General features: G+C 40.5%; 1 protein-coding gene across 2 annotated transcripts in view; it reads right to left on the bottom strand.

Annotated features, from left to right (window-relative positions):
• eif2ak3 (eukaryotic translation initiation factor 2-alpha kinase 3) overlaps positions 1–23,870 on the bottom strand; it is a 66,568-nt gene that overhangs the window by 11,194 nt on the left and 31,504 nt on the right. For both annotated transcript variants that reach the window (XM_060925723.1, XM_060925724.1), the window contains exons 3-10: positions 14,530–14,724; positions 13,208–13,338; positions 12,833–13,115; positions 12,490–12,658; positions 10,765–10,905; positions 10,540–10,662; positions 10,207–10,427; positions 9,651–9,760 (exon numbers count right to left, since the gene is read on the bottom strand). In XM_060925723.1, the coding sequence (XP_060781706.1) occupies positions 9,651–9,760; positions 10,207–10,427; positions 10,540–10,662; positions 10,765–10,905; positions 12,490–12,658; positions 12,833–13,115; positions 13,208–13,338; positions 14,530–14,724 (1,373 nt within the window). The remainder of the gene's footprint in view (positions 1–9,650; positions 9,761–10,206; positions 10,428–10,539; positions 10,663–10,764; positions 10,906–12,489; positions 12,659–12,832; positions 13,116–13,207; positions 13,339–14,529; positions 14,725–23,870) is intronic.

Genomic DNA, 23,870 nt, shown 5'->3' with positions numbered 1-23,870 from the left:
TACAAGAAATTAATGGATGCCAACATTTTTGCCAAAATGGGATTTTATTTTCCATTGTTTCAGCATCATACTGTGAGATTCTGTTCAAATTGTTTTTGTTTTTTCTTCTATGAAGCCTGAGCCATTTATTTTATTAGTTTATAATTATTGTTTAATTTAGTATTCAGGAGAGACTGCCTGCACACACTACTAGTATTAATAGTTTTTTTTTCTTACATGAAAGCTGAGGCATTTATATTATATTTTAAGGTAACTTCATGTTGTGCTGTGAGGTTCTCTTTTGAACCAACAGGTGCATTTGGATAAGTAAAGCCTAGTTTTCTGCATTTTTGTAGTCCTGGTAATCTTTTATATTGGTAAAGTTGTTTATAGGACCATTTCTCAGTGTCTTTGTTTTTTAATCAATAGTTTTTTAGTAATAACTTAATATTTAACATATCACTCAATTTTGATCACAAAAAGAGAAAATCAACAATTTCTCGCAACTTTCACTTCCTCCCACAATGTAATCGCAACAGAAACCTAAAAAACACCGCAACTTTCATCGCAACCATTGAATACCATACAGGAGCCACACTGAATAATTAGACAACAACAATTCATCAGTGGAGGATATATATTCAAAGTTAATAACTTAAAAATGAAAATATATATAATTTCCTGGTTTTCAATTTCTCATAAATTAATGATTGATGGAATCCAATTTTTTTCTGCAGTGAATACATTTTTGTGTTAAAGTAATTCTGGTGAAATTAGTTTATTACAAATAGTTTGTGGTTTTTTTTCTCAAATTTTTCTTTGGACAAGTCAACTTCACATTCGGACAAGTAAATTTCCTTTCAACTTGCCCGACAGGACAAATGGTTTCAAAAGTTAATGTAGAGCCCTGTCATTATTTCATGTGCCTGAAGTGAACGATAACATCTTAGTTGAGATGAAGAAAACTGGTAAAGGAAAGAAGCAAGACAAATGTCCCGGGGAGGACAATTTTGGCGACCACTGTGCCATGCTAACAGACACGTGTGAAACTAACACTAACATAGCTAGCTCCCCAGCTCGTACTACCATTGGAAACATCCTGACAGCCATAAAAACACTGGGCAACAGGGTCAACATGAGGCTCACTGAGCTCAACGGCGTTATCTCGGACTTTAAAGTTGCCCTAACCGAAGTCAGCGAGCGGGTGTCATCTACTGAGGCCGCCACCGAGTCACACAAGAGGCGACTAGAGCAGTGGTTTTCAAAGTGGGGGCCGCCAGGGGGCGCTAGGGGGGCCTCAGAAAGTTGGCGGGACAATAACAAAATTGCGAAAAAAAATATGTACTTTTTAAAAATAATTATTAAATGTATTGCAATTAGTTTAATCATTATTATAAAATATAATTATTAATAATACATCATATCGAAACGTTGTTTGCCATGCTCATCTCTCCGATTGCCTGTGATGTTGCGGTTTGCGCCATTTATCAAGCTGCTTTGCTCCTCGAGCTAGCATATTGCTAGCGCAAAATGGACAGGTTTTTGAAGAAGAGACCGAAGGAACAAACCAACAGCCCTGCTGTGGAGGACACTGCTGCGAAAAAAACTAAGAAGTCCTGGCCAACTAAAATCCGAAAATATGAGGCAGCATACATTAAGTATGGCTTTACAGCCATACAGAAAAATGGCCATGATTGCCCGAAATGCGTCCTCTGTCTGGAGACCCTGTCAAACGAGTGCTTAAAACCTTCGAAACTTCAGCGTCACTTGGTACAAAAACATCAAACAGATGCCGAAAAAACAGTAGATTTCTTCAGACGCAAAGAAGAGCATTTAGTCAGGCAATCTGCTGCATTCACCCAGCAAGCTACTGTCCCTGAGCCGCCCCTGAAGGCATCATTTTTAGCCTCGTACCACATTGCTCGTGCTAAAAAACCTCACTCAATTGGAGAAGATTTGATTTTACCAGCCACCAAAGACATTGTCTGAGAATTGCTTGGTGAGGATGCTGACAAAAAAAAAACAAACAAACAAACAAAAAAAAACGATGCTGTCCCACTCTCTGATAACACCGTGAGCTGACAGATTGGCTCGCAAGAGAGAAAGCTCCTCTACGATACAATGGGCACCTGTTGTACATTTTTCCAGATCTCACCTCGGCCACAATGAAGAAACGTCAGGCTTATCAAGCCATCAGCGAGAAGTGCAGGGGTAAGTCGATCCGGTGTGGATTCCGACACCCAGCGCGGTTTGTGATCACGGTCAATAACAACACCGGCACGTTTACCGCCCAGCCAATGCCCAAGAGTTCCTGAGTCGTGAGGCTGAGGGATGGGACGCAGCCGCCGGCGCTACTGTAAGCCGGGAAACCGACTAATATCCTGGACACATTATGTGATAAATGCTGCCACGCTAAAGGATGGTACAAGTTAACGTTGTTTAACAAAGACTGCCAGTTCATAGGATATGCCCATGTTTAGTTTGGGTGAGGACTAAGTTTTATTTTCTTCTTAATGCTTGTTTGTGAAGCGGGGTATCTTGTCTCCCCTGTTTGGAGAGAGATGGATAGCTACACCACTAGTCTGGGCCACCAGCTGGTCCCCAAGTCTAGTTTTAACTTAAGGTTAGGGGTATGGAAGCACTGCTCCTGTGTTTATAGGGAGGGGTTGTGTATTTGTTATGGGGTGTTTTTTCAGCACATCTGTCAGTTTAAATTTATTGAGTATGCCCTGCCACAATTATGGAAAATGTTATATATTACACACACAATAGATATTTTCTATGTTGGTTGATTTGCATGGACACAGCAATGGTAAAGTTAAAATAACTAGCTGGAATGTTAGAGGGATGAATAGCCCACTGAAAAGAGGGAAGATGTATGCACATTTACGGGCACTTAAATCTGACATATATTTTCTCCAGGAGACACACATTAAGAAAACAGCAGCAAAAATACTTTGCCCCTCGTGGGCTTCTCAGGTCAATCAGTCGAACTTCAATTAAAAAAAAAAAAAAATCTAGAGGCGTTGCAGTTATGATAAGAAAAAAAATATACCATTTATCCACTCAAACGATTTCAGACCAGAGGGGCAGGTATGCGAGAGTTAGTGGGACTCTGAACTCCACACCGTTAATATTAATAAATGTATACGGGCCCAATTTTGACGACCCTCTTTTTTTCAGAACCTTTACAATGCTTTGCCAAATTTGTCAGATTCAAACGCAATTATGGGTGGCGATTTTAAGTACGTTTTAGATCATGTTCTCGATCGACAGCACTCCCAAACCAGCGTATTTAGAAACAGTGGTACACTCAACAATCTTATGCAGTCTTATAATTTGGTGGATATTTGGAGGCTTCTCCACCCCACCACAAAGGATTTTTCTTATTTTTCCACAGTACATAAATCCTACTCCAGGATTGATTTCTTTTTGATGGATTCTAAGCTGCTACAGCCGGTAGTTGACTGCACGTACCATAATATACTGATATCAGATCACACTCCTGTCTTGTTAAGTCTTGACTTGAATCACAAGAGATTATACATAGCTGGCGTTTGAATAATACACTATTAAAAGACGAAGAATTTCGTACCTATCTCTCTGGTAAAATAGAACTACATTTAAGCACCAATGATACGGGCGATGTAGATGATTCCACTCTGTGGGAGGCCATGCAGGCTGTCCTTAGAGGCCATATAATATCGTATGCGACAGAGAGAAAAAAAAAAAAAAAAAAAAAAGATTAACGGAAATGGATGATCAATTGACCAAGCTAGAAGCTTCATACAAAACTGAACGTAAAATAGAAGTACTTAATAAAATAACTGCGCTACGGTATGAATGTAATTCTATAACATCAAAAAACATAAAAATTTCTAGTACAAGTCAGACAGAGATATTTTGAGCTTGGCGACAAGCCGCACAGATTATTAGCCCGCCAGCTGAGGTAAATACAGGCTTCCAGAGCCACACATTGTACCAAATCTGAGAGAGGTACCTTGCATATGGACCCAGTGAAGATCAATGAATGTTTTGCTGATTTCTATGCTAATGTCTACCAGTCACAGGGTGACCTAGATTTTCAAGCTTTCAATGCATTTTTTGAGAATCTGGACTTACCCAAATTATCATTGGACTCGGCTGATATGCTAGATAAAGACCTCAATCTGGATGAGATTACGCAGGTTATCTCTTCCTTCCCCAATAACAAGGCGCCAGGTCCAGATGGTTTTAACATAGAATTTTTCAAAAAAAATTTGGCTCCAAGTTGTCACCTCTGCTCTTACGGATGTTCAATCACACAGTGCTGACCTCGGATTTGCCTCCTACCTTATACAAAGCTAATATTTCGCTAATCCCACAGCCAGATCGTGACCCTCAGATGGTGTCATCATATCGCCCAATTTCGTTATTATCCATCTAAACCAAAATTCTCTGAAAAATTCTGGCCAATAGACTTAAAGAATGTATATGCGCCATCATACATCCAGATCAAACTGGCTTTATGCCCGATCGACATATGTATTTCAATCTACACCGCCTTTTCAACATACTATATGCCAAGCATTCAGGAGAGGCGGTTGTTATTTCACTGGATGCACAAGGCGCATTTGATCAAGTAGAGTGGCCTTACATGATGTCAGTGCTCAAAAAATTTGGATTTGGACCTTCCTTCATGAAATGGATTGAAATAATTTATTCACGACCGACCACATCAGTTATTACTAATCAGAATATCTCCCCTCCATTTGCAGTTCATCGTGGGACCCGTCAAGGTTGCCCCCTCTCCGCCTTTTTGTTCGCGATTATCATTGAACCATTCGCTGCTAGTGTCAGACAGAGCCCTTTGATCTCTCCCATCAACGTGTTTGGTTATAAACGTTATCTTTCGCTATATGCGGATGACATTCTCTTGTACATTTCCCAGCCGCAAGCATCAATACCTCCTCTCCTGACTCTCATTAATAAGTTTGACAGTCTCTCAGGATTTTCTATCAACTGGGAGAAAAGCGAACTTATGCCAGTCTCCGCTGTAGTTAACAAGGCATATTTGCAATCCATTCCATTTAAGAAACCCTACAAAGCTTTTACATATTTAGGAGTGACTGTCACCAAAAACCCAAATGATCTTCTCCGATTAAACTGGCAAAGCAAAATTGAGCAAGTCAAAACCAATATTGAGTTTTGGAAAACCCTCCCAATATCCATGGCTGGGAAGATGAATGCAATCAAGATGATCGTATTGCCCCGCTCTCTCCATCTTTTCAGTCCATTCCATGTTTTATTGCACAATCACACTTCAAGCAGTTAGATTCTATTATACCTTTCATCTGGAGTTATAAAACTGTTAGAATCTCTAAAAAAAACACCTATCAAAGCCAAAGGACATGGGAGGTTTTGCTTTACCGAATTTTAAGTTGTATTATTGGGCTGCAAACCTAACTATTCTTGCGTGGTGGAAGAAGGACCCTCCTTCTGAGGCAGACTCCTGCCCTGCATGGTTGTGTACGGAAAGAATGCTTTGCAAAAAAACTTCATTATTGGCTCTTCTTAACAGTCCCACTACTGTTAAAAAGGCATGCTTTAATAACAGTTTTGGAATTGGCAACACCATAAGAATCTGGAAGCAGATAAAAACATTACATAGAGGCTCCAAAAACCTATTTGGACACCCCAATATGTAAGAACCATTCCTTTTTACCAGGTCTGACTGATAGTGTTGTCCTCCTCTGGAAACGGAAAGGCATTTGCAACATAGGTGACCTATACATTAACGGCATTTTTGCCTCATACCCATAACTTGTAGCCAAATATGACATTCCTAAATCTGGCCTTTTTTGATACTTTCAAATTCGAAATTATGTCAGGACACATTTACCCAACTTTGAAATTCTGGTAGCGCATGAGGCCCTTGAGGCAACAAACAAATTTGACCCTGCTGCTAAAGGGGCAGTTTCGTTCTTTTACTGGATCTTGCACAACAATACTCCATTGAACACGGCAAGTATTACGCAGGCATGGAAAGATGAGCTGAATGCAAAATTGGAAGATGACGTATGGGACGAATGTTTAAAAAGTATACATGATTGCTCTGTGAATGTCAGGCATTGCCTTATGCAGTTTAAGACATTACATAGACTATTATTCCAGAGAAAAACTGCAAGGTTTCTTTCCTGATGTTTCACCCATTTGCAACAGATGCAAGTCTATGACTGGTAACCTAGTACACTCTTTTTGGTTATGTAGTAAACTGTACCAGGGCTTTGAACCGGTTCAAGGAACGAAAACGAAAACCGGGAACTTTTTCTATTTCACATGGAACAGAAACGAAACCAGAAACTTTATTATTTTTTATGTTCCGGAACAGAAACGCTTATTAAAAATAATTGTAACCGGTTAATACCGGTTTTTATTTCGTTCCTCAAAGTTTCTGTAGCCTACAAATAGTCATTCTTCTCCTGCGCAAGTTTCTATGACCCGCTGGGGTTCACTTCCTGTGTGACGTTCGCTGACTGAATGGAGAGAGCGGGAAGGTGGACTACTATCACGTCTCCATTACTAAGTGTCTGAGCAAAGAAGAGCCTGAACGATGCAACCTCCCTATTGGCTGTTTGTAAAAATGTATCAGTTGTTGCCCTTCCCACGGGAATCATCGCGGGCTCGAGAGACGAGACCTGACGAGTTAGTTCGTTGGTAGCAGAACAAAATGTCTGGACACAAATCGGGTTTTCAGAAAAGGAAAGAAAATAAACGGAGGGTCGAAAATACAAAAAAGGAGGCAGAAAATGCAAAACGAGTTTTAAGGTAGGACAAATGGTTACTTTTCTGAGGCAGCCCGCCGTGGCTGCCTGCAGGCTTATTTATTATAGCCCATTTAGTTAAAATAGTTGATCTAAAATGTTTATAGTTATAGTTATGTGATGGTTGTCCTGATTTAGACTGGTGTTTTTTTTTTTTTTGGGGGGGGGGGGGGGGGGGGGGGGTGTTGCGCGATGTTGCACCCGGGTCCAGATTAGGGCAGAATCGGCCCTGGCTACATTTCAGGTGTAGTTTGTTTTATGTATGTATGTACTTGCATAGATGTGTACTTGGTCTTCCAATATGGCGCCTAACAAAATCTCGCGGCGCGGTGACGTCATGCGGTAGCCCTCTATAGGGCCTGACTAGCCTTTGGTAACACACTAAACGAATTATCTTTCATTTTTGGCACTTTTTCTGTTTGTGTAGATGGGAAGACATACTGAGAATCCAAATCGCCAACATTTGAAATAATAATTGTTTTGAATTATTTCTTGTCTTATTTAACGAAGGTTGTAATAGAATTAGCCTACATTTGGCTTAAGCTGGATGAGACAGAGACATAATTTTATAGCCATTTGTTAAACAGCTGACAGGGAACGTAATTAACCGTTCCGGGAACGAAATTTTTTTGTTCTAACCGGTTCGGGAACGTCTATTTAATGGTGGAACCCAAAACCGGAAACGTTAAAATTCCGTTTCTGTTCGGAACGAACCAATAGGAAAAAAATTCCGGTTCAAAGCCCTGAACTGTACACATACTGGAAAAGTATTTTTCATTGCTTCTCTATGGCTTATGGGAAATGTTGGAAGCCTGATCCGCTTGTAGCCATTCTCGGGGCAACTACCCCTTTGTCTTCTGCCAATAAATATGAGAAAAAGGCTATCCTGTTTGGAACTGCGATTGCAAAGAAGTTAATCCTCTGGGTGTGGAGGTCGGACATTGCACCCACGTACGATCTGTGGTTGAGAGAAATGGCAAATATGCTTCATCTGGAGAGACTGAGACTTTATAATGAAGACAGGGGAGACGTGTTTAAAAAGATGTGGGACCCTGTACTGCAATTGTTTCAACAAAAGGACTAATGTGTTGATCACTGCGAAACACCTTGATGTGTGTAATTCTCATTTTATTATTCACTTTGTACAGTTTTTTTTTTAAATATGTATGTTTAGTTTATTATCATAACTGTGGCCTGGTTATTTCTTTACATGATGAGCTGATCCTGTTCATGTTTTGTTTGTTAGTTTTGGGGTGGGGGGAGGGTCTTTTTTCTTTTATCTGTTCGTCCTGTGTTCTTTTTCCATTTTGAAAAGCAATAAACACGTATTTAAAAAATGAAAATTATTATTATTATTATTATTAAATATTTAAGGTAATATTAAATACTAGTGCTGTCAAAAATGTCGCGTCATTAACGCGTTAACTTGACTCAATTTTAACGGCGATAATTTTTTTATCGCGAGATTAACGCTCTGTGACATGATGTAGGTTTTTCATAAGCTTTTGAAACTGCCAGGAACTTGGAACAGAGACTTTGCTTAGAAAAACGATAGCAGCTAGTCTGTAATGCCACGCCCTGCACAGCCAGAGTCCTCTGCCCTCCTCCCCCAAAGAACCAGCGAGGGCAGGGCGCGCTAGTAGAGATGGGATTTATGGCTCTTTGATGGGATCCGCATCTTTGTGATCCGTTCTTTGAAAAGAGCCGTTCAAAAGACTGGCTCATTTGGCTCTTTTTAAATATTTATTCAGTTTTAAGAAGACAGCATCTAAAGAAGCCAGATCCCTCTTAACTGTAAACTCAGTGCTATCCCAGAAATCCTTCCTGTAATATGCAAATTTGGCCGCCTCTGATTGGACAGCGCGACGCATCAACAGGCAGAAAGTGTAAAAGTACAAAATGTGTTAAGTGAGCTGAAACAGTAAAGATCAGATTCAATGCAATATTTATCAACGAACAACTTAAAGTTAATATAATAGTGTACTTTATATTATAATCAAGCATGTCAAGCCTACCGTCACTGTGTAACCTGTCTCTCTGAGTTGCAGACTAACTCAAGCAGTAGATCACTTCACTCATAGTTCTTTTGCCAGCCCCGGTGTTCGGCTTAGGTTTCACTTTGCAGTGGCTGTGTCAAGACGTGTTATGCTTTGCAATACAAAGCAAGCCCATTCACGTTTTTATGCTGATAAGAGAATTACAATGGTTTTTCATGTGACAAAAATGTGCGATTAAATTGCGATTAATCGCGAGTTAACTATGACAGTCGCGACATTAATCGCGATTAAATATTGTAATCGCTTGACAGCACTATTAAATACTAATATTAAATCTTTTCAGTATTAATTTAACATTGTTTAATATCAATATTTAATTTAATATTTAATTACATTTATAATAATAATAATTTAACCTGTCCCAGCTAAGATCTGGTGGTAGCATTATTGTTACTGTGTACAAGTAACATGAGCTGCTTTTTTCACATCAACCCAGAACTTTTTGTGCCTAGTGTGAAAGCAGCCAGAGTGATGAACAGTAAGCAAGCAGCAGGGTGTATACAGTCTGGAAATAGAAGGACCAGCTGTTGAAAAACTGACATTCCTGCCATTACTTCTCGAAAGCTTGCCATCAGAAACTCAAGCAGCACTCCAAAATTGCACAAGGGTGTGTTCTTGTATTCCGTGGCATGTGTGGCTAAGTGTGTTCTACTTCGTGTGGACGTTGTAGCTTTGCCACTATAATGACACCAGCATTTTCATCAAGCTAGAAAAAGCCTAAACTAGGAGGTCCACGTCTGCATTGAGGTTAACGTCCTAAATGTGTCAAAGCTTGCTAAAATATCACTTCATTACTTCGCACAGCTTTTACCTGGACACGTATTCACTGGGCCGAGTGTCTGTTACTGCCTCCCTGGGTTCAGAGACGTCCAGCTCAAACTTGGTGTCTGTCTGACATTGTGTCTCAGACTCCTTCCGCTGCTGCAGTTAAACCAAGAAAAACAAACAATCTTAGCCACTTTTAATCTGATTGAAGTGTTTACCAGAGGGGGTGCAGTAATTTAATTTGTAAGAGATTCCGCTGGCTGATTTGGACAGGATAAAGTGCCGGAGTAATTTAAATTGCTACAAATTGCCTGGATGAGCAGGTTAGTGTTATACAACAGACTCAAGACACAGTCACATGCCTTTATCTATTACAAGGTTTAGTTATTACATTACTGGGAGATCAATTCAAACTACTACCGAATTCTCTATGCAGTGAAGTACAGGAGATATTTGCTTGAATAGACTGCTTTATCAGACATCCATGATTTATACTGAATTATAAAATCATGGATTACATTAGTAAGTCATTAAAATTAGTAATTAAAAACCTAATCCAGCTCAATTTCATGCAAATATGTCATCGGTCATTCCCATCTTACCCGTATGTACGCTGTGTGTGGATGGAAGAACTTGCGAACGATGTACGTGGTAGCCGCAATACAAAAGATGATGGTGCCCAAGATCTCCTTCCACCATGGCAGAAGTAGCACTGGGTCCTTCCTCCTCATCCCTCCAGCCTCACCTGTCTGTAACACGCTCACTGCAGTCACCTCTCTCCGACCACGGTATCGTGTACTGTATGGGAAGTAGTACCCATTATCTGCAGTGGGGGAAATTATACACAGCAACATTAGTCATTAAGCCTTGGAAACAAGACGAACAGTCTGATTCTGGATGTTAGGGGAGGAAAAAAAAGGAAAAAAAAGCCTAACCATGAGGATATTGCAGTATAGATAGAGCGCCATTGCTGTACTCCTCATAGGAGAATTTGTCATTGTTCAGACACTTATCAAACTCTTCTGTCCCCACGAGTGCTGGAGTGCGAGAAGGAGAGTCTGGGATAGAACAACATTGTAAATAATTATCTTAGCATAGCCATTTAGCACACTACAAACCATAAGTCGGTATTAAAAAAAAAAAAAAGTGTTCGAACGTACGGATGAGAGGCTTCCATTTGACAGTAGGAGGAGGAATGATGTCTTGGCTGGAGTGGTGGCTATCCAGGGCTTTGGGCGTTGATGGGAACTTCTCAGTCATTCGAACTGAAGACTGTAAATACAACTGACCTTGAAACATCCCTGTAAGTAGAAACACACAGAACAAGAGTTAAATAACCCTTTCTACTAGTGCATCTCAAAAAATTAGAATACCATGAAAAAATTCCTTTTTTTCATAATTTAATTCAAAAAAGTAAACTTTCATATATTCTATACTCATTACATGTAAAGTGAAATATTTAAAGCCTTTTTTGTTTTAAATTTTGATGATTATGGCTTATAGCTCATGAAAATCAGAAATCCACTATCTCAAATTATTAGAATATTCCCTAAGATCAATCAAAAAAAGGATTTACAATACAGAAATGTCCAACTTCTGAAAAGTATATTCATTTATACACTCAATACTTGGTTGGGGCTCCTTTACCATGAATTACTGTATCAATGCGGTGTGGCATGGAGGTGATCAGTCTGTGGCACTGCTGAGGTGTTATTGAAGCCCAGGTTGCTTTGATAGTGGCCTTCAGCGTATCTGTATTTTTGGGTCGGGTGTTTCTCATCTTCCTCTTGACAATACCCCATAGATTCTCTGTGGGGTTCAGGTCAGGCAAGTTGGCTGGCCAATCAAACACAGTAATATCATGGTCAGCAAACCATTTGGTAGTAGTTTTGGCACTGTGGGTAGGTGCTAAGTCCTGCTGGAAAAGGAAATCAGCATCTCCAAAAAGCTTGTCAGCAGATGAAAGCATGAAGTGCTCTAAAATCTCCTGGTAGATGGCTGTGTTGACTTTGGACTTGATAAAATACAGTGGACCAACACCAGCAGATGACATGGCACCCTAAATTATCACAGACTGTGGAAACTTCACACTGGGCTTCAAACACCTTGGATTCTGTGCCTCTCCACTCTTCTTCCAGACTCTAGAACCATGATTTTCAAATTAAATGCAAAATGTACTTTCATCTGAAAAGAGGACTTTGGACCACTGAGCAAGTCCATTTCTTTCTCTCCTTAGCCCAGATAAGACACTTCTGACATTGTCTCTGGCTCAGGAGTAGCTTGATATTAGGAATGCGAAAGTTGTATCCCCTTTCTTGAAGATGTCTGTTCGTGATGGCTCTTGATACACTGACACCAGCCTCAGTCCACTCCTTGTGAAGCTCTCCCAAGTTCTTGAATCAACTTTTCTTGACAATCCTCTCAAGACTGCGGCCATCCCTGTTGCTTGTGCACCTTTTCCAGCCACCCTTTTCAGCAATGACCTTTTGTGGCTTACCCTCCTTGTGGAGGGCATCAGTGATCATCTTCTGGACAACAGTCAAGTCAGCAGTCTTCCCCATGATTGTGGTTGTGTGTACTGAACTAGCCCGAGAGATACACTGTGTTCATACTGTTTTGCTCAAACTCAAAATGAAATATTCTAATATTTTGAGAGGATTTTTTTTAAATGTTTTTGTACTGTATGCCATACTGATTAAAATTAAAATAGAAAAATGCTTGAAACACTTTAGTTTATGTGTAATGAGTCTATAATATATAACATTTTCACTTTCTTAAATAACTGATGGAAAATATTGAACTTTTTCACAATATTCTAATTTTTTGAGATGTACTAGTATATCTCTCTCGGTCACACACAAACACACACTTTATGCATACATTACCTAGATAAATACTCGACTCCGTGGCTCCACGTGCCTCCTCCATGAGGTCATCGTCCTCTTCCTGAATCTCACTCTCTGGCTGGACGGTGTAAGAGGTGTCATCAAACAGACTGATGGGGGTCACCTTTCCCCCTCCAACCAACCAGGCGGAGGCAATGGGTGTGCAGAACTACAGTGAAGGGACACAGTTGTCACCTGTCATTTTTCTTTCTCAGCATATCCATACACTCCCACTCCTGTCTAAGCAGAGGCACGTCCTTATTTGCTAGTAAAACAAAGTCTGATCTTGGAATCTGACTGTATCCCAGGGAGGAAGATTAAAGCCAAAAATCCAAGAGCTCACCTGATGCTCCCAGATGAGCTGTCCTCCTGGTCCACTGCTAAAAGCCATAACCTTCCAGTCTGGAATAGACACTTTGATCACCAGGTCCAGGCCTTCTGTCTGTAGGTGTGCGTTAGCGTGGTTCTGACTGTGCGCTTCTGTTTCCTCCAGGATCACACGTGGGCTGTCACGTTGCAGTTCATGCCAAGCCTCCTTATTTGGAGTTTCCCCTTCCAAAAACCCAAGCTGAGTCTCAGTCTCTGGAACAAACTTCAGCTGAAAGTTTCCCACACTGAAGTTCCACCTGACAGACACAGACAAAGGGTCAATAGTGTCAAACATTAACTGCACGAGCCGCAGTGTCTCTTCAGGTGAACGGACAGGGAAATGACCTACTTCTCAAAGCCGCTGCGAGGGGTCACAGCTCTAACGGTTTTCTGTGTTCTCTGCAGCAACAGCATGTCCTCTGGCTCCGTCTCTTCCTCTCCCCAATGACTGCAGCCCACAGTCGAACAGATATACTTCAGCTACAGAGAGCGAGAGAATAAAATAAAATTAAATAAATAAGAATAAAAAAACGTAAAAGGGAGGAGGGAGAGAGAATGAATCAGTATTGCTGAAACAAACTGGATGAATGCTTGATACTCTTCTCTTTAAGGAGCTCATTTTGATTTGATTTGCATTCAGGCTGCCACAGTACAATAATAAAATGATTTTATAGCCTACATTATGTTTTTTCCCCACCCCAGTGTAATCGCTCGCATTTATTAAGGCACATCATTTCCATCCTTCAGGAAACACAATAGCATAAGGCTGTCGGACCAAATTTCACTATTTCAATACTATGCAAGGGATAATGTACAGCAAGGTGGTCATTATTGTGAAATAAACCCCAACAGAGTGATGCAGGACTTGCATCACCCTAAAGGGTTTTATTTTGCAATAATGACTGGCTCACTGTACATCATGCTTATCGCATGGTTACTTATTAATAAAATCAATAAATCAGACAATATTCATTTTAAAATGATTTTTGCACTTCTGTTAACGACATGTTCCATAGCAGTGGTGTGTTCTACAGAAATAATGGACCACAGAATATCGTAACCAACCGATCAAAATTCAGTATTCAACAAAATCGTGTAATCGTTCAACTTAAACATTTTAAATGTTGCTTTTTATTTTAAGTCCTTGATATACGCTTAACTCCCATCTCCAGTCAAAACTGGCTGGGGGATCACAGTCCTCTGTCGATCAGTGTAACACGAGCCAATCATGGCCTTCTGAGTGTTCATGTATGTGGAAGGCGATAGATCGCACTTTCCTCCAAGTGTGTTCAGCTGCCCTGTGATGTGCAGTGGCTAGCTTCACATACATCAGAGGAAGCATGAGCTTTTTACCAACCAGGGAGAGTGAGAGCCATCATGTGATAGGGGAGAGCTAGTTAGTGGGTGGGAATTGGCAACCTGATTTAAAACCTAATTAGAAAATGATTACAAGTCATGAAAGTTCTAAGGGAAATTGGACACGCCTAGCTATTTATTTTTCATTAGAAATGTTTGAAAGTGTTGCAATTTAAAAATAAATAAATAAATAAAATACAAATATCATTTTGCATAAGCCTACACAAAAGTGTCCAACGATGACATTTTGTCATAAGGAGAATGGAATCGCAATAAATATCAATTGTTTTCCCCATCCTAACTGCACGAGTGTACCTTGCCACTGTAGATTCCCAGGCCGTAAGTGGTGAGAGATTTTCCTCCAACCAGCACGGTGTCCTCTCCAACACGGTAAGAAGAATCGAGCAGGGATTCCACACTGAAAGGGACGGCCTCCATGCTCTCCCTGTCCCTGTTCCACTGAAACAAAGCTCCATCCAGAGATGGGATGAACATCTTACTCCCAAACACCTGAAGAGGGACAAACATATGGGGTCAGCAGACATGTCCAACTATACACTATTTATTTTGATGTTACATATCGAACATTACACAGTCACTCAGATCAGAGACGTCCATTCGAAACCGTACCTTCAGACTAAACAAAAGGGGACATCCCAATTTCAGCTTTGGTTCTTTGAAGACAAAGACCACCACAGGGCCTAGAAGATGTAGTACCCACTTTCAGGCCAGTGTTTTGCAGACAGTTACTTTACACTACATTCTAGTTGAAGGCAATGTGTACTTCTGAAACACCAGTCTTTACAAACAATTTGAAAAGTAACATGATTTTAGGAAGAATTACTCCTATAAATGAGTAATGAATGTTCTAAAATAAACAGGTTTGCTTCTAAAATACAGGACAATCACTGGTTAAAAGATTTACTTTATCTCATCTCATTATCTCTAGCCGCTTTATCCTTCTACAGGGTCGCAGGCAAGCTGGAGCCTATCCCAGCTGACTACGGGCGAAAGGCAGGGTACACCCTGGACAAGTCGCCAGGTCATCACAGGGCTGACACATAGACACAGACAACCATTCACACTCACATTCACACCTACGGTCAATTTAGAGTCACCAGTTAACCTAACCTGCATGTCTTTGGACTGTGGGGGAAACCGGAGCACCCGGAGGAAACCCACGCGGACACGGGGAGAACATGCAAACTCCACACAGAAAGGCCCTCGCCGGCCCCGGGGCTCGAACCCAGGACCTTCTTGCTGTGAGGCGACAGCGCTAACCACTACACCACCGTGCCGCCCAGATTTACTTTATAAATTTAAAAAAAAAAAAAAAAAAAACCACCACACACACACACACACACAACAGAATGACGCTTTAAATCCAGCGAGTTCTGTGAAGTTTTCTGCCTGAGGTCCTGACACTGTTCCAGAACTGACATGGTGCTGATAGGCAGAACACTGATAGATAAATCAAGGCCTCGGTACACACTGACCTGGACCAGAGGTTTAAGAAATAAACAGGCTTTGTTGTTTTAGCGAGCTAACACATGAATTACCGAGATTTATAAATCTCATAAATAATTTATAAATAGGGCTAATTCTTTAGAGGCTAAACTCACAAACCTTGATCTTAAAACACAGTAACACACACACACACACACACCTGGTCATGCTTAATCCGACCTTGACACTGACTTGCCTCAATGTTCACCTGAAACCCTCAGTTGCGAGAGAGAAAGCAGCTTGTAGTGACTAACCGCTGATCTCATCGTCCCCTGGCCCAGCTAATCACAGGAACAATGAGGGATGAATAATTACGATTCGACATCTGTAGATATAGTAGGCAAGAGGTTTAAAACTGTGTGTGTGTGTGGGGAGATGACTCATTTATTTGCTGCACCAATTTAATCCAGCATGTGATCCAGGACTGTGATCACCTGCTCCAATAGTCATCTATTCAGCTACAGCTTAAATAAATGCTGTATGTAACTTTTTCCAATTAGAAAATCAAGAACTATTTCAGCAGGGTGGGCGAGAACCACCACACCACTCTATATGGCATTTTTCTATTGCAAGTTGCCCTGAAAAGCCTTTAATATATCAAAGACAAGCTGCCAGGTTACATTTCAAGAGTTTCACACTTGTACATCTTAAAAAAAAAAAATGCAGACACAGGAACCACATTTCAGAGGTTTACTAATTAGCTTGTTACACTGAAAGTACAGTTAGCCAAATGACCAGCATTCTGTGGAATTTGTAGTCAAACTGTCTCTGCTTGCCTGACCAGGGCTCGACATTAACTACTGCCCGATTGCCCGGGGCGAGTGAAACATGCATTCGAGCAAGTGGGATATGTCCCCGACATGCCCAAGTTGGAATGAGCATATATATATTACAAATTAGCACCACAAAAATGTGGCTTTATGATCTTTTATTTCAGCTCCTAAAAGCAGCCCTCACTACGTATCCACCTTTAGGTCTTGGCTGTTTTCTTAGTCTCAGTTTTATTTCCTGCTCTGCAAGTTATTTTATATAACCCCGCTGTTGTAGTATGGCACGCGTACTGTTTATAGACCCCTTGTGCATGACGTCACGCATCATGTGATAATTACAGCTGGGGTCCGACAGACACCATCTTTCATGCAAGCAAGGCTTAATCTGGCGGCACGGTGGTGTAGTGGTTAGCGCTGCCGCCTCACAGCAAGAAGGTCCTGGGTTCGAGCCCCGGGGCCGGCGAGGGCCTTTCTGTGCGGAGTTTGCATGTTCTCTCCGTGTCCGCGTGGGTTTCCTCCGGGTGCTCCGGTTTCCCCCACAGTCCAAAGACATGCAGGTTAGGTTAACTGGTGACTCTAAATTGACCGTAGGTGTGAATGTGAGTGTGAATGTGAGTGTGAATGGTTGTCTGTGTCTCTGTGTCAGCCCTGTGATGACCTGGCGACTTGTCCAGGGTGTACCCCGCCTTTCACCCGTAGTCAGCTGGGATAGGCTCCAGCTTGCCTGCGACCCTGTAGAAGGATAAAGCGGCTAGAGATAATGCTAGAGGCTTAATCTGTCTTCGATATGGTTCATTTTTGCTTGTTCAAACAGAAATAGGTAAACGGCATGACCGTCTCCCCGCGATCAAGAAAAATGTTAACAAATAGAAGCAAATGCTTCAAGAACAACGAGGAAGTGAGTGGTTAAAGAATATGAGGAGAGGAGCACAGCCTGAAAACTCCAGAGAAATTCACAATTGTATTCCAGAAATTCATGAATATATTTTACAAAAACAAAGTCTGAAATGAGTACAGTATGGAAAGGAGATTCTTAAGCAAACTCATTTCTTTTTCCTGCTCGCATTTGCTCCTTCATGAAAGTGTTTGATTTTCTTAAAGGTGAAGCCGCTTCCTTATTCGACACAGAAAACCCAGATGGGTTTCAAACAACTCTGGCATAAAAAAAAAACTCAACAAGGAGCGACATGCGCGATAAATCCTGAAAGAACAGAACAGATTAAGAGCAGAGAGAGCTGGAGCTTTGTTTGTGTTATCAGAGGAAGGCAGTCCTGTGCAAAATATTTATATATCGGGGTTTGTCATCATCTACCTCTAGGTTTATTTATAAATTAAAAAAAAAAAAAAAACCACTCTGTGTCCAGACAGCTGCGCTGATTCAGATAGAGGTTGCCAGGGCTGTATAAAAACACCCACAACCTACAAACAATTCAAACACTATCCTGTCATGACGCAGCGCGGGTTTTTTTTTTTTTTAAACCTAGAGGTGGATGATATAAAAAAAAAATATATAAATATCGACGTGTTACCAGTTTTCAGGGATAAGAGTTTAGATAAATGTAACAGTTAAAAGAAGTGTAGAGATGTTGATAATCATGCACCAAGTGAAACACCAATTAGTTCTCAACTTATGCATAAAACAACAAAAACACTTGGAAAATATCTGCAGCTGGGGGCAGCCATTTTCTAAATATGTAAATTGTGGGATCACGTGGGAATGTCGTCACCAGTTTTCATGGATTCACGTCATTCTTTAAAGTTCAGTCATCTACGGTGTATCTGGTGGGCCATGTCACTGTTAAACATGTTTTAGGAACAGAAGAAACAAATCACGAACAAATGAACAACAAAAACTGTTTATTCAGAAAATAAAAAAAAAAAATCACATGCAAATCACGTGAAAATACAACTGGATATCGTCTGGCAAGTTCCTTTACAGCTCGACACTGAATGACTGCAAGTTTCATTCCTCATCAATTGGCTTGTATGGCAAACCATGACACGGACAGTAAAACTTAGAATGCCTCCTCACTACACAGACATTGCAGCAGTATATGAGGTGGGTCCGGTGATTACAGCCCTCGTAATCACACTTTGCCTGTTTTTCTGACACTCTATTATCCTTCACATCACAGAATGCATTGGCTAGTGCAGTAGGAGAGTAGGATCTGTACTTGTGTCTTTTCAAGGCAGGACAGTCCTGCAACAATAAGTAGATAAGGGTTAGGGCTTCTTTGAAAATAAAAATTCAACATGAAAGAAGGACATTGACAACAAATGGTGTTAAAGTGATAAAACTGACATAATAGACATGTCCTATCTGGGCATCCGTAGAAAGAAAAAAAAAAATGCATGGGCACTTCCTGTGGACCATGTGCTTTTGTTGTTATGGACTTTCTCAATGGAAGCAGATGACATGTGAGCCGCTCTGTTCTCATCTCATCTTCTCTAGCCACTTTACCCTTCTACAGGGTCGCAGGCAAGCTGGAGCCTATCCCAGCTGACTACGGGCGAAAGGCGGGGTACACCCTGGACAAGTCGCCAGGTCATCACAGGGCTGACACATAGACACAGACAACCATTCACACATTCACACCTACGGTCAATTTAGAGTCACCAGTTAACCTAACCTGCATGTCTTTGGACTGTGGGGGAAACCGGAGCACCCGGAGGAAACCCACGCGGACACGGGGAGAACATGCAAACTCCACACAGAAAGGCCCTCGCCGGCCACGGGGCTCGAACCCAGGACCTTCTTGCTGTGAGGCGACAGTGCTAACCACTATACCACCGTGCCGCCCCGCTCTGTTCCAAGTTATCAAATATTTATTTATATACATATAAACACACATTTTATATATATATATATATATATATATATATATATATATATATATATATATATATATATATATATACACACACACACACACATACATACACACATACAAAAATTTTTTTTTTGTGAAAAGTTATAACAAATTGAAGCTATAGGCAAAATTATATTAAATACCATTGTATTTCAATACCTGACTTAACACGATGCGGAACATTTTTCCTAAAATGACGTCTGCCAGACCACAGCTGTCAAAATGACCCCTGATGTCGGTTGACTGAACGTGCATGCGCGAGAGAAAAAAAAAAAAAAAAAAAAAGCGAAACGGAAATTCCACGAAAACAGGTAACGGCATGTTATTCTCAAACACAGTACTGTTCAAAAAGTCTTGGCACCCTATTGTTTTCTTCATACAAACGTTATAGCGGAGCCCCACAGGCACAGAGTGTGGATACATAAAGAAACCTATCGAGTTATTTTCTGATTGTTTCGGTCCTGCGCGCCGCCTAGTGGCCAGTGTCAGTAACTGCCAGTCCTACGCGCCGCCTAGTGGCCAGTGTCAGTAACTGCCAGTCCTACGCGCCGCCTAGTGGCCAGTGTTAGCCGGTAAAGAAATAAAATAAAACAAAAGAGGCTGGCTATGATCTGAAAATTATACAACCCAGAAACAGATGGGAGCTCTGCTTTTAGGCAGTGCCTAAATCTATATATTAGAGTTCTATTTTATGATTTCTACATTATCGAGTAATGAACCTACAGTCAGAGAGTTCTACACAAACACGCTGAACTTTACAACAGCTGCATGCATGTGAAAGGCAAATAAATTGACTAAGGCAGGAAAAAATATTTTGGATAAAATTGTCCATTACAAGTAAAAAGTAACCAATAACCAAACTTAATCAGACTTAATCAATAACCAAAACTTCAACTCAATGTGTGATGATCATTTTATGTTGCAATTCACAACTATTCTATGGTTTTCCTAAAAATAAATAAATAAATAAATAAATAATATATAAAAAATACATTTTAATTAATTAATAATAAATAAATAAAAGTAGTACTCATAAAATAGGGGGCAAGTGATAATATTGGGGGGGGGGGGGGGCAAGTGGGTTTAAAAGTTAACATCGAGCCCTGCTGACCATTTCACAAATCAGTGCTTGTTTGGTTGCAATTTTAAATTGACTTTAACATGTGCTTTCTTCTTCGCGTCACGTTTATTACCAAACTTGATAAAGACGAGAGTTTGCTCTGCCCTGGGTGCAGATTTCTTTGTTGTTGTCCCAGATCCACCCTGACCAAACTCGAGCTAAATCATATCGCTACACCTGCATAACTGTGATGGTCACATTGATGTCCAAAGTACAATTTTGATTTTCAAAACATGTTATACTGTGGCGACTACAAATCAAAGCAGCAGATAATTACAGCCTCAGAAAACATTTTGATTAAGTTGTGAATACCTGAACTGCTCCTTGAATGTGTATTAATTTTCCCACTTATAACTAGCAAAATAAAGGAGCAGGGTATGAAACAACTAATGCTGAACAAGAATGTTATACATGAATAAGATAAGATATTTCTAACAGAGGTCTCGGGTCACCTATATCTCCAAAAGCTATGTTTGCCATGCTGTACTCCTGATTTGCATCCATACGTAGGAAGACTAATCCACTGAATTCTACTAGTTCCCCTTTTAAGTGGTACAAATGGGTGCATTTACAAATAATTCAACAAAATGGTGAACCATGTGATCAAATTTCTATTAAAAAAAAAAAAGTAAAGGGGGCGCTATGGCTCAGTCGACTAAGGCGCCATACCATAAATCCGGGGACCCGGGTTCGATTCCGACCCGAGGTCATTTCCCGATCCCTCCCCGTCTCTCTCTCCAGCTCATTTCCTGTCTCTACACTGTCCTATCCAATAAAGGTGAAAAAAGGCCCCCCCCCCAAAATAAATAAATAAATAAATAATAATAATAATAATAAGCACCACCACCACCCATTCCCTCCCCCCACAGGCTGTTAAATTACAGTTTTCTCCATTTTATAAATACAAAGCTCTTCATAAGTTGAAGGAAACAAAGCAACTAAAAGTTCAAACTGACCAACCAGAACTCTGGCATGCAGGCTGCTGCAGGTCTCCTTACAACCATGTGTGAAAAATACTAAAACGAATAATTATAACCTCAGACTTTATTAACCCAAACTGCACTTTAAGCTCACAACAGCACCCCTTATGCAGTGAGTAAAAGCACAGAAACAGTTTAATCAGCTCAACAATCATCACTGTCAAAATTAGTCTATTTAAAAAAACCAGACCATTAATTTGGAGCACAAAATTAGTGAATTAGGTGTCACGAGCTTCATGAGTCACTACACAGGAAAAGCAGTTAATTATATGCCTGAATTAAATGCTCAATTATTTCCTTCAGCTGGAGCCTCTCTCTGTGTGTGTGTGTGTGTGTGTGTGTGTGTGAGAAATAAGTCAGTGGGTTAGCATGCATAACAGGACTCACCCATAGGCTAAATACATTGATTGTATCGGCCTATTTAAATACAACATGAAAAAGGACTGATAGTAACAGGATTTACAACGTTGTAGTTTTGGAAAGGTTTTGAGTGTTTGACACCTTGCATAACTCGAGTCCCTTGTGAAACATTTTACTTTCGTTCAAAGCTGAATTTTCTGGTTGTACTGGTAGAAACAGATTACAGACCTTACCCTCCAACTTCAGTGCCAAGTTTCAATGTTATCTCCCTTCAGACTTTAAAGTCCAGACACACCGTGCATTCCACCAACACTCTTCAGCGCACTCTACAACACAGCACGTTACAATTCCAAATCTGTCTGACTGTGAATAAAGCACTTGGGTATTGACCAACCTCACCAACTCACAATTTAGGACCATCTTATCTGACCTACTAGTTCAGAACCTGACGCTCATGAGGTATCTATTCCAGGCTTGTCAAAGATTCCCTTGTGCACAATAAGTATTTAATTTCTTGAGTTTACAAAACAGGAAAATATGCCTTTTTTTAAACCATTATGAACATTAAACACAGTCAGGCTTACGTGCAGATCAAGCCGCACGCACAAGTACACACTTAAGAGCTGTCCTACCTGAGGTAAATCTTAAATATGGGGTAAATGCCAGTGTTGTAGTCGAGTCACTAAAACCTTGAGTCCCCAGTGTTCAAGTCCTATAAAAAATTCGAGTCGAGTCCAAAAAGAAGACTCTAACCGCACCACTTGACGGTGGCTGTTTTAGCACCATTAACATTAGTTTGTTCCTGAACATGACGTATGAACAGGTGAATGTGCTTCTCTTTGTCAGGGTGTGCAAAGTATTCTGTCAGAGATGGTTGGGAGACGGATGTAAGTGCAGAAGGTGTGTTTATTAATACAAGTGAAGACAGGTAAACAATCCAGAACGGCAGGCAAAATTGTAAAATGGTGAAAACAGGCAATAGGTCGAGCGAGGCACAAACAGGCTATCAGACTCAGCAGAATCAAAGATGAGAAACAGGGAATCAGGGATCAGGAAACCAAAACAAGGAAATAAGGCTCGGCAACATGTCAGCAATGCAACTCAATACTTCGCAAAGTAAGTGCGTTTTCACAGTCTTTATATAGGCATACTGATTACACCTTAACCCTGTGCAAGTCATGCACCCGAGAGGCTATCTGATGCATGCGCCAAAACGCGCAGGTGTGACACTCTTGCACAAAATTAGTATAAAAATTAATGTAGATATAAAATATCTTATGCCAAATTATTATGGCACATTACAAAAAAAAAAGTCCTCGTCTTCAATTTACGAGTCCGAATGCAGTTAATGCATGAGTCCAAGACCAAGTCATCGGTGCTCAAGTCCAAGTCAAGTCACGAATCCTTAAAATTAGGGCACGAGTCGGATTGGAGTCCTAGTCCTGGACTCAAGTACTACAAGCCTAGTAAATGCTCTGTGCAAAGATAAATAAATTTCACATTCTATACGATATGGTGGTGTCCCGATACAAAAAATAAATAAATAAATAAATAAATACATAAAAAAAACACCTGTTCAATACAGCAAAAATAAGCACTGTCTGACTATATGACCTCGATTTCCATTTCAATTCACTAAAAGCAAATCATTAGAAATGCTAATAAACTTAAAATGACAGCGACTCAGACTCTTGGCACCATATAATGAAAATAAAGCTGTGCATTACACTGTAATAAAATTAACCAAGGCCTACATTAGCTCTTTGGTCAAGTTTTGACTGCTGTGACTCAAGGAGTCGTTTTGTTTCACATCCTTAAAGATTTGAGGGAAATCTTCCAGTTCCTGCTCACTGATGAATGCAGCCATTGCTGCTTTTCCCAAGCCAATATGTTAAGTGTGCTAGCATCATAGCTTGTGAAAAACAGCATTCTACAGAGATGCGTTTAATTCCCTGGAGCCTATCCTGATTCCACTTGCCTCTCAAATGGAAACTACTATTTAGATTATTACACCTTACATAATATAAAACTGTAATTTATTAGAAGAATA

This window comes from Neoarius graeffei, chromosome 7, assembly GCF_027579695.1.
Source record: "Neoarius graeffei isolate fNeoGra1 chromosome 7, fNeoGra1.pri, whole genome shotgun sequence".
In the NCBI taxonomy this organism is placed as follows: Eukaryota; Metazoa; Chordata; class Actinopteri; order Siluriformes; family Ariidae; genus Neoarius; species Neoarius graeffei.
Note: the sequence above shows the minus strand (reverse complement) of the source record. Positions and strands in the feature narration are given on the sequence as shown.